Here is a 12,022-nt window from a genome sequence, read left to right as displayed (position 1 = left end):
AACACAAAAGTACATTAACATCCATTCAACACAGATACGTTGAGACTATACAATACAATTATGAAGGTACACTGGTTATTGACATAAATGAGGTAAATGTAATGAATTAATATTGAGTGAAAATTAATTCTCCAGTGTGAACCAACATGACACTCGGCAGTATCCACACACAGTCCTCATAATGTAGGTATCTTACATTAACCAACACTATAGGACTTGTGTCTAACACCCTCACTATCAACATCCAAATAACTCGGCTGTGTTCTTGTTGCAATAATAACAACACCAGAAAATTAGTCACCTGCTCATCAACTTCAAAGGAGGACGATGCCATGGGCACAGCAGCTTGAGAACGGTCAGGGTGCTCTGAAACCTTGTGCAAGCAAACACAAAAGTACATTAACATCCATTCAACACAGATACGTTGAGACTATACAATACAATTATGAAGGTACACTGGTTATTGACATAAATTAGGTAAATCTAATGAATTAATATTGAGTGAAAATTAATTCTCCAGTGTGAACCAACATGACACTCGGCAGTATCCACACACAGTCCTCATAATAATGTACCTGAAAGCTTCATACACTGCAGGGTCTCTGTTACACACAGACTTGAGAGCCCATCTTTCAATAGACTTACGCATCCAAAACACACACAGTCCTCATAATGTAGGTATCTTACATTAACCAACACTATAGGACTTGTGTCTAAAACCCTCACTATCAACATCCAAACAACTCGGCTGTGTTCTTGTTGCAATAATAACAACACCAGAAAATTAGTCACCTGCTCATCAACTTCAAAGGAGGACGATGCCATGGGCACAGCAGCTTGAGGACGGCCAGGGTGCTCCGAAACCTTGTGCAAGCAAACACAAAAGTACATTAACATCCATTCAACACAGATACGTTGAGACTATACAATACAATTATGAAGGTACACTGGTTATTGACATAAATGAGGTAAATGTAATGAAGTAATATTGAGTGAAAATTAATTCTCCAGTGTGAACCAACATGACTCTCGGCAGTATCCACACACAGTCCTCATAATAATGTACCTGAAAGCTTCATACACTGCAGGGTCTCTGTTACACACAGACTTGAGAGCCCATCTTTCAATAGACTTACGCATCCAAAACACACACAGTCCTCATAATGTAGGTATCTTACATTAACCAACACTATAGGACTTGTGTCTAACACCCTCACTATCAACATCCACACAACTCGGCTGTGTTCTTGTTGCAATAATAACAACACCAGAAAATTAGTCACCTGCTCATCAACTTCAAAGGAGGACGATGCCATGGGCACAGCAGCTTGAGGACGGCCAGGGTGCTCTGAAACCTTGTTCAAGCAAACACAAAAGTACATTAACATCCATTCAACACAGATACGTTGAGACTATACAATACAGTTATGAAGGTACACTGGTTATTGACATAAATGAGGTAAATGTAATGAATTAATATTGAGTGAAAATTAATTCTCCAGTGTGAACCAACATGACACTCGGCAGTATCCACACACAGTCCTCATAATGTAGGTATCTTACATTAACCAACACTATAGGACTTGTGTCTAACACCCTCACTATCAACATCCAAACAACTCGGCTGTGTTCTTGTTGCAATAATAACACCACCAGAAAATTAGTCACCTGCTCATCAACTTCAAAGGAGGACGATGCCATGGGCACAGCTGCTTGAGGACGGCCAGGGTGCTCTGAAACCTTGTGCAAGCAAACACAAAAGTACATTAACATCTATTCAACACAGATACGTTGAGACTATACAATACAGTTATGAAGGTACACTGGTTATTGACATAAATGAGGTAAATGTAATGAAGTAATATTGAGTGAAAATTAATTCTCCAGTGTGAACCAACATGACTCTCGGCAGTATCCACACACAGTCCTCATAATAATGTACCTGAAAGCTTCATACACTGCAGGGTCTCTGTTACACACAGACTTGAGAGCCCATCTTTCAATAGACTTACGCATCCAAAACACACACAGTCCTCATAATGTAGGTATCTTACATTAACCAACACTATAGGACTTGTGTCTAACACCCTCACTATCAACATCCAAACAACTCGGCTGTGTTCTTGTTGCAATAATAACAACACCAGAAAATTAGTCACCTGCTCATCAACTTCAAAGGAGGACGATGCCATGGGCACAGCAGCTTGAGGACGGCCAGGGTGCTCTGAAACCTTGTGCAAGCAAACACAAAAGTACATTAACATCCATTCAACACAGATACGTTGAGACTATACAATACAATTATGAAGGTACACTGGTTATTGACATAAATGAGGTAAATGTAATGAATTAATATTGAGTGAAAATTAATTCTCCAGTGTGAACCAACATGACACTCGGCAGTATCCACACACAGTCCTCATAATGTAGGTATCTTACATTAACCAACACTATAGGACTTGTGTCTAACACCCTCACTATCAACATCCAAATAACTCGGCTGTGTTCTTGTTGCAATAATAACACCACCAGAAAATTAGTCACCTGCTCATCAACTTCAAAGGAGGACGATGCCATGGGCACAGCAGCTTGAGGACGGCCAGGGTGCTCTGAAACCTTGTGCAAGCAAACACAAAAGTACATTAACATCCATTCAACACAGATACGTTGAGACTATACAATACAATTATGAAGGTACACTGGTTATTGACATAAATGAGGTAAATGTAATGAAGTAATATTGAGTGAAAATTAATTCTCCAGTGTGAACCAACATGACTCTCGGCAGTATCCACACACAGTCCTCATAATAATGTACCTGAAAGCTTCATACACTGCAGGGTCTCTGTTACACACAGACTTGAGAGCCCATCTTTCAATAGACTTACGCATCCAAAACACACACAGTCCTCATAATGTAGGTATCTTACATTAACCAACACTATAGGACTTGTGTCTAAAACCCTCCCTATCAATATCCAAACAACTCGGCTGTGTTCTTGTTGCAATAATAACAACACCAGAAAATTAGTCACCTGCTCATCAACTTCAAAGGAGGACGATGCCATGGGCACAGCAGCTTGAGGACGGCCAGGGTGCTCTGAAACCTTGTGCAAGCAAACACAAAAGTACATTAACATCCATTCAACACAGATACGTTGAGACTATACAATACAGTTATGAAGGTACACTGGTTATTGACATAAATGAGGTAAATGTAATGAATTAATATTGAGTGAAAATTAATTCTCCAGTGTGAACCAACATGACACTCGGCAGTATCCACACACAGTCCTCATAATGTAGGTATCTTACATTAACCAACACTATAGGACTTGTGTCTAACACCCTCACTATCAACATCCACACAACTCGGCTGTGTTCTTGTTGCAATAATAACAACACCAGAAAATTAGTCACCTGCTCATCAACTTCAAAGGAGGACGATGCCATGGGCACAGCTGCTTGAGGACGGCCAGGGTGCTCTGAAACCTTGTGCAAGCAAACACAAAAGTACATTAACATCCATTCAACACAGATACGTTGAGACTATACAATACAGTTATGAAGGTACACTGGTTATTGACATAAATGAGGTAAATGTAATGAATTAATATTGAGTGAAAATTAATTCTCCAGTGTGAACCAACATGACACTCGGCAGTATCCACACACAGTCCTCATAATGTAGGTATCTTACATTAACCAACACTATAGGACTTGTGTCTAACACCCTCACTATCAACATCCACACAACTCGGCTGTGTTCTTGTTGCAATAATAACAACACCAGAAAATTAGTCACCTGCTCATCAACTTCAAAGGAGGACGATGCCATGGGCACAGCTGCTTGAGAACGGTCAGGGTGCTCTGAAACCTTGTGCAAGCAAACACAAAAGTACATTAACATCCATTCAACACAGATACGTTGAGACTATACAATACAGTTATGAAGGTACACTGGTTATTGACATAAATGAGGTAAATGTAATGAAGTAATATTGAGTGAAAATTAATTCTCCAGTGTGAACCAACATGACTCTCGGCAGTATCCACACACAGTCCTCATAATGTAGGTATCTTACATTAACCAACACTATAGGACTTGTGTCTAACACCCTCACTATCAACATCCACACAACTCGGCTGTGTTCTTGTTGCAATAATAACACCACCAGAAAATTAGTCACCTGCTCATCAACTTCAAAGGAGGACGATGCCATGGGCACAGCAGCTTGAGAACGGTCAGGGTGCTCCGAAACCTTGTGCAAGCAAACACAAAAGTACATTAACATCCATTCAACACAGATACGTTGAGACTATACAATACAGTTACGTAGCTACACTACGGTAAATGTAAATATAATATGTACCTTTACTCTCCATGGCCAGTCAGAGTCACCGTAGTTGTATGTTATTGCTTCCCCCGGCTTGATGTCTTTTATGGCAAATAAACAGAGATGAGGCTTTCCATTTACTGTGATTGTCCTCATTTTGCTGTTTGGGCTCACGTGATCGTCATTCACCAGTCTGCCCAAGGAGCCATCCTCTCTGGCTGCATCAATGCTGAGATAACAAAAAATGTAAGACACAAAATTACACAAGGTTTATAAAAAGGCTGAACAATTTGATTACATTTTTAATTATATGGATTTGTAACAAGCTAGCAGTTTGTCTTAATGTGGTCGTCACAACTTTTGCAAAAAGTAGGCTGAAAAATGAATTATTTTAATTTACATACCACAATTGTTGTCCATTGTACCTGAATTCAAAAAGAAAAACCTTTAAGGCGTCATGGTACAATCTTGTTCTGTTTTCATATTCCTTCTTGGTTACAACGTCTCCGCGATATTCCAGAAGGAAGTCTCCTTTGTTATAGTTGCACCTACTAAACACTCCTCGACCTTACAAAGAAAATAGAAAATGTCAACATGGGTCTACTACAATGGTTAAACTTATGACTGTGCCAAAAATCCTCAACAAGTATCCTAGTACCTCACCTTTTACTGAATTTATGAATTTCACTTCAAATCCATCTTTGTCCTGCCCCAAAGATGAAAATTTTACTGCTTCATCTTTTGGTTTAATTTTTGCTCTCGGGGGCCTCATTGCAATACACTGTCTCAGAAAAAGAAAAAAAAATAGTACAATTTATTTAATATTTCAGGAAAATAGTTGATAATGAAAACTGATCTTTCACAGGAGGTGTCTTTAACCCTCTGGAGTCAATGGTATAATCGGCTGTTTTTGACTACTTTTGATTTAATTGTTTTATCGGCTCATGTTCATTTATCCACCACAATAGGAAATGAGATTGTTGGGTTTTTCTCTGTATCTATGAAGCGCCTTGAGGCGACTTTTGTTGTGATTTGGCGCTATATAAATAAAATTGAATTGAGAGGCAATAATGTATCTATGTTTTGTTTTTTAAGAAAATACCGTTTTTATATTTTCCTGCACTAAACTTGACGACAGTTTTCAGGAAAAAGCGTAAATTGTGTATCATAACTCTGGTTTTACTTGGCCTATCAACACATTTTTAAAAACTGTTATATACGCATGTTGCTGATACACCGTAAATTGGTCATATAATCTGCACTCCAGAGAGTTAAATGTTAGCTACCTCGGTTATCTGAAATGTCTCATTAATAGCGTGTCACCTATATTTCAGCGTTGCTTAAAATCTGGAGACAGTGGGATGGATGAATAAATAATAACATCTCAGTAATTTCAAATGTTACAGTTTAACTAAAAAGGTGTGTGTTAGACTAGGTATTTAACCTTGACTAATTAAATACACAACCGCGTGTCATCAAAAAAGCTAGCTTTAGCATGAGAATTACATTGAAATACAAAACTCAATCAAGGAATATACACCAAAGAAAAATCTCAACAAAACTAAATCTGACCAGTTGCTGGGCTACAAAGCTGGCAAAATTCGAAAGTTTAAAGTTTAAAGTTACCTGTTGGCTTCTCCACACCAGCGTCGGTGTCGGTACTCCTCAACTCGAAGTCACGAAGTGAGGGGGAGGGGTGAAAAACAGCTCATTGGCTAAAAAGTGGTCAGGTGATGAGAGTTCTGACTTTTTTATGGAATTTCAGTGAAACATTTACAGTGACGAAGGACTGAGTTTTATTGCATTTGTTTGTTTATAGGAAATTCCTCTTTTAAAAAGTATTTAGTTATTTATTTGAGGCAAAGGTACACTACAAGGGAATACATGTTTCATCACACACCACCAGCCGAGGTCCACCACTGAAGCAATGGTTTTACACTTGCATCTGCATATGTTAAACAAATCTGAGATTCAACCAACAACATAGTGTGACATATTTTAGATCCTTATGTTAAACCAGCATGTATCAAGATGTGGCTTTCTTCGGAAAAATGTATTTAATTATTATATTTTTGTTCTGATCTTTTGTTTGAAGATACAGAAGGTGCATCCTGAAACCAATGAATTTATCACTAGCAATTATGGACAGTTTGAGAAACCAAACATTGTTTTGTTTAGCAGTACAGAATAAATGAGATCATATGATATGACTAAAAAAATCTGAAACTAATAAATCCTATGGAAATTATACAGTGTAAAATTGGCTCTGTTTACAATATAGAACAAGCAGAACAAAACCTTAAAGAAACATGCCATTTTCCTGCATTAGTTATTAGTTATAACAACAAACTTGACAGATTAAATGCAAAACATGTATGTTAGGTTGAATAGATATGATAATTTGATAGTAGTTATTGAGTGAGTAGTTGTTTGGCTGTGTGTTATAGACAGGGGTGCACATAACTGGTACGCAGGTACGAATGCGTGACAAAAATTAGGAATGCGTAGTGACACTTTGCGTACTTGACTGTCTCATTTAATCTTACATGTGTTGCTTGTCACCAGCTAAATGTCCAAAAAAACAACAGACATTAAGCAGCTTCTTTGGTGTGCCACCACTTTCTAAGAAACACCAACCAGAGCCAGAGAAAAGACTTTTTTCAGAAAAGTGGCTCCAAGATGTGCCGTGGCTTGAAGCTAACAATCACATCCACATCTAGCAGACAAATCAGGTGTGTTTTTTAAAGGCTCAAAGAATTTTAACCATCCTTTATTTGACAAACATGAAAAAAAGTAAGGTGTCACGGTTCTGGGTCATTTTGACCCAGCATTTTGAGTTCTTGTGTTTTGGTTTAATTTTGGATTGTATTCTGATTCTTGTGCTTTGTTGATTATTAGTAGAATTCTATGTTTTTGTTTATTCTTGTTAAGGGATTAGTTCTTAGGTTTTGTGTCTCATGTTTAGTGTAGATTTGTTCTGGTGCCCTCCTGTAGGTTTAGTTTAGTGTCTAGTCTGCATCTTTGTGTAGTTGTTTCTTGTTTCCTGTTTTATTGTGAAGGTCCGTGTCTTATGTGAGTGTATTCAGTTTAGCTTCCCTTGTCTCGTCTCGTCAATTACTTCCAGTTGTGTTCCCCACCTGTGTGTATTTAAGTCGTGTCTTCTCGTGTGCTGGTCGCTGGTCTGTCTGTGTTTCAACCGTGTTCACCCTGCTGTCCAACTTCAGGTTCAACTGCTCACCTTCCTTCATGTTCGTGTTCATGTTTGCTGTTCAGTAGTTTAGTTTGTCCCAGTATAGATTAGTTTTGTTTCCGTTTTGCCATTTCCACCTTGTGCTTTATTTTTTCAATAAATCTCCTTCGCATCTACGAGTACCTGCGCTTGGATCCTCATTTAATTCCTCCACATGTCTCATCCCGTTCGCTGTGACATTACTGACCAGCCACATTATGGATCCATCGGCATTTGCCCCACCCAAGGAACTTCAGGAGGTCATAATCGACTCTGCTTCCAGGTTGGTCAACCTATGGCTAGAGCATGAGGGAGAGTGAGCTGCTCTGCGCTGTGGAAGCCAGGCTACAGCAGCTCATTTCCGGCCACCCCTGGCTATTGGACTAACTGCACCCGCTCATTCAGGATTTCATTCTCCACAAACTTCATCTTCACCCTCCCCCACTCAGTCTGCAGCCCCGCCTGCAGCTCAAGTCTGCAGCCCCGCTGCCTGCAGCTCGGTCTGCAGCCCTGCTGCCTTTAGCTCAGTTGCCAACTCCACCACCATTATCATCTCAACCATTACTTCAGTCGCCCTCAGTTCAGTCTGCTGCCCAGCTGCCCTGAGTTCAGTCTGCCATTCAGTCTCCTGTGTTGCCGCTAGCTCAGCCAGTAGCACGGCTGGGGGTTCTGGAGAGCCCCGCCAGTGTCACGTCTCGTCAGCTGGGGGTTCAGGAGAGCCTAGTCAGCGTCACGCCTCGTCAGCTGCACGGTCCGAGGAGCCCGTCCGGCATCACGTCTCGTTAGCTGGGGGTCCCGGAGGACCCAGCCAGCATATCCTCGTGTCCGCTGACGGCTCTAGGGAGTCCGTTCAGCCACCACCTGCAACTTACACACCATCGCCTGCAGCGTCACCACCTGCAGCTGCCACGCTGCCGTCTGGTTCCGTGGCTGCCACGCTGCCGTCTGGTCCCTCCTCGTCTGGTCCCTCCTCGTCTGGTCCCTCCTCGTCTGGTCCCTCCTCGTCTGGTCCCTCCTCGTCTGGTCCCTCCTCGTCTGGTGCTGCGGTTGCTACACTGCCGTTGGCCTCCGGACCTGCTCTGTTGCCGCCACTGCCTTCCTCCTGACTTGTTTCGCCTGCGTTGCCGCCGCCGCTGCTGTCCACACGGCCGCCCCCCTGAACTGTTCTGGATTTGGCTCATGTGCTGTCGACCCCCCTAAACTTTTTTGTGGACTCATGTTTGATCTGGTTTAGCTTTGTTTTGAATCGTTTTCATGTGTTTCTGGACTTATGCTCCTTGTCTTTTTTTTTTTTTTTTTTTTTTTTTTTTTTCTGTCCCTTGTCACGTCTCGTCAATTACTTCTAGCTATGTTCCCCACCTGTGTGTAATCTCCCGATGTTCTTCTGTGTATATTTAAGTCGTGTCTTCTCGTGTGCTGGTCGCTGGTCTGTCTGCGTTTCAACCATGTTCACCCTGCTGTGTAAGGCCGGGTGGACAATAGATGATAACAAGTAAGACTGGTTTCTGAGTTTCACAGCTGGGGTGGACAATGTTAAGCATCAGGCTTTCAAATGAATTAAAAGTCTGTCTTGGTCTTTCATTAATTAATAGACTGGTGTGAAAAATTGCTGCCACACCGCCCCCTCAACCTGTGCTTCGAGATTTCTGGTAGTTAGAATGACTCGGGGGTGTTGATTCATTTAAATTAACATAATCATCCTGCTGCAATCAGGTTTCTGTAAGGCAGAGTAAATCAATTTGTTGATCAATTATTAAGTCATGTACTAACAGAGACTTGGAGGAGAGAGACCTAATATTTAATAATCCACATTTCACTGTTTTACTCTTTGGTTCAGATGTGGATACTGTATTGTTCTTTCTTTGTAATTGTTTATGTTTAAGTTGTTTGTTGCTGGTTTTTAGTTTGTTTTTTTTCTTTTTGGAAGCAGACACAGTCTTTATGAAGATGGGTTTTTGGGGGGGTAGCAGGAGGAGAGAAGCTGCAGAGAGGCGTGTAAGACTGCAACTCTGCTTCCTGGTCCCAACTCTGGATAGTCATATTTTGAGGGGTTTAATAAATTTGTCCATATTTCTAGAAATGAGAGCTGCTCCATCCAAAGTGGGATGGATGCCGTCTCTCCTAACAAGACCAGGTTTCCTCCAGAAGGTTTGCCAATTATCTATGAAGCCCACATCGTTTCTGGGACACCACTCAGACAGCCAGCAATTTAAGGAGAACATGCGGCTAAATATGTCACTCCTGGTCTGATTGGGGAGGGGACCAGAGAAAACTACAGAGTCCGACATTGTTTTGGCAAAGTTGCACACCGATTCAATATTGATTTTAGTGACCTCCGATTGGCGTAACCGGGTGTCATTACTGCCGACGTGAATTATGATTTTACTGAATTTACGTTTACCCTTAGCCAGCAGTTTTAAATTTCCTTCAATGTCGCCTGCTCTGGCCCCTGGAAGACAATTGACTATGGTTGCCGGTGTCTCTAGCTTCACATGTCTGAGAACAGAATCACCAATTACCAGAGTTTGACCCCCAGCGGGTGTGTCGCAGAGTGGGGAAAAACGGTTAGACACATGAACGGGTTGGTGGTGTACCTGGGGCTTCTGTTTAGGACTATGCTTCCTCCTCACCGTCACCCAGCCGCCCTCTTTCCCCAGCTGCTTGGGATCTGCCGGGGAACAGCTAGCGGGGCCTACGCTATCTTCGGCTGCACCAGCTACAGGGGCCTGGCTAGCTAAGGGTGAATGAAGGGTGCGATGCCGAGTCTCCAATTCAGTAATCCTGGCCTCCAGAGCTGCAAATATGCTACATTTGTTACAGATATCATTACTGCTAAAGGAGGCCGAGGAGTAACTAAACATCTGACACAATGAGCAAGAAAGTGCAGGAGGGACAGGTGAAGTAGCCATGGTGCTAACGAGTCGGCTACGAGCTAAGCTAAGCTAGCAAAACAGTACAGAGACAGTGAGTGAAAACTTTGGCTATAAATTAGGTAGTGAGTACACAGAAAGTGTGCTTCGGATGAAGCACGTGAAGATTATACTCTGAAAAAAGAATGTATTTAAAAGTTGTTAATTAAACTGCTAAGCAAATAAGCTACTCAGAAACACCACTGTGTTTGAGCAGGAACAGGAAGTGATACTCTACTACAGAGCGAGCGAACACCAAGTGACAGGGTAGGTAGCAGTAGGTTGTTTTCCTGACACCATGTCAGGGCTCTCACCTCTGCTCTGTAAGCAGACTCGTCTCCATCTGAAATGCAACGAATGATGGTAGTGTCACCTGCCCATCCAAAACCTTTATTTTGGTTTCCTTTTGAGGGTTTTTAACCAGTCAAAGGTGGACTTACTGATGTGTTTCAGATCATTGTCCTTTTGTATAACCCAAGTACCCAACTTCATGAGTTCATGTTCAGTTCATGTCCACTTCAGGACATGAACTGATTGCCGGCCATTCTCCTTCAGGATTTTCTGGTAGAGAGCAGAAGTCATGGTTCCATCAATTACAGCAAGGTGTCATGAAGCAAAGCAGTTCCAGACCATCACATAACACCACCATGTGTGACTGTTGCTATATGTTCTTTTTATGAAATGTTGTGTTAGTTTGATAAAAGATGTAACGGGATTCAAAGCTTCCAAAATGTTCATCTTTTGTCTTGTCAGTCAACAGAATATTTTCCCAAAAGTCTTCAGGATCATTAAGATTTTTTTTGGCACATATGAGAGGAGCCCTTGTGTTCTTTTTGGTCAATGGTAGTTTTTTCCTTGGACCTCTCCCATGGATGCCATTTTTGCCCAGACTTTTTCTTATTGTTGAATAATGAACTCTGATCTTAACTGAGACAAGTGAGGTCTGCAGTTCTTTAGATGCTGTTCTGGCTGTTCTCTTGTGACCTCCTTGATGAGTCGGCAGTGCGCTCTTAGAGTAATTTTGGTAGGCAGGCTGCTCCTGGGAAGGTTCAGCACTGTTTTAAGTCTTCTCCATTTGTGGATAATGACTCTCTGCAGTGCCAAAGCGATGGAAATGTCTTTGTAACCCTTCCCAGATGGATAGATGTCAATGACTTTGTTTCTCATATTGTTTTTGTAGATTGTGAAGCTCTTTGGCTTTTTGAGATCTTTTAGCCTTCTTCACTTTGTCAGACAGGTTCTCTTTAAGTGATTTCTTCATTCAGCAGGTCTGTAATAATCAGGTATGGGTGTGGCCAGTGAAACTGAACTCAGCTTTACAAAAACTGTTAATTGATGATTTAACAAGAGGGGGCAGTTACTATTTCACACTGGACCGGGTAGGTATGGATAGCTTATTTCCCTTAGTAAATTTTGTATTTACTCATATTATCTTTGTGTAATATGAAAACGTGTTTGATGATCTGAAACATGTGAGTGTGATAAATATGCAAAAAAATAAAATAAAAAAAACTAAGAAATTAGGAAGGGGGCAAATACTTTTTCAC

The 12,022-nt window shown here is 41.2% G+C and overlaps 1 protein-coding gene across 1 annotated transcript; it reads right to left on the bottom strand.

Annotated features, from left to right (window-relative positions):
* Positions 1-2,971: 2,971 nt before the first annotated feature.
* On the bottom strand, positions 2,972-8,734 carry LOC148106300 (N-lysine methyltransferase KMT5A-A-like). Its single transcript, XM_087843279.1, has 6 exons — positions 5,001-8,734; positions 4,742-4,904; positions 4,374-4,566; positions 4,191-4,262; positions 3,806-3,877; positions 2,972-2,998 (listed from the first exon to the last, which is right to left on the bottom strand). The coding sequence occupies exons 1-6, from the start codon at positions 5,107-5,109 to the stop codon at positions 2,972-2,974; spliced, it is 636 nt and encodes a 211-aa protein (XP_087699405.1). The 5' UTR covers positions 5,110-8,734.
* Positions 8,735-12,022: the final 3,288 nt, after the last annotated feature.

This window comes from Neolamprologus brichardi, chromosome 1, assembly GCF_056152115.1.
Source record: "Neolamprologus brichardi isolate AB-2024 chromosome 1, ASM5615211v1, whole genome shotgun sequence".
Taxonomy (NCBI): Eukaryota; Metazoa; Chordata; class Actinopteri; order Cichliformes; family Cichlidae; genus Neolamprologus; species Neolamprologus brichardi.
Note: the sequence above shows the minus strand (reverse complement) of the source record. Positions and strands in the feature narration are given on the sequence as shown.

Coding starts and splice junctions, on each gene's coding strand:
- LOC148106300 (XM_087843279.1), bottom strand. CDS start 5,109: ATGAGGCCCCCGAGAGCAAAAATTAAACCAAAAGATGAAGCAGTAAAA. Junction 4,567..4,741: donor TACAATGGACAACAATTGTG/GTATGTAAATTA, acceptor TTGTTATCTCAG/CATTGATGCAGCCAGAGAGG. Junction 2,999..3,805: donor CCTTTGAAGTTGATGAGCAG/GTGACTAATTTT, acceptor TATTGCAACAAG/AACACAGCCGAGTTGTTTGG.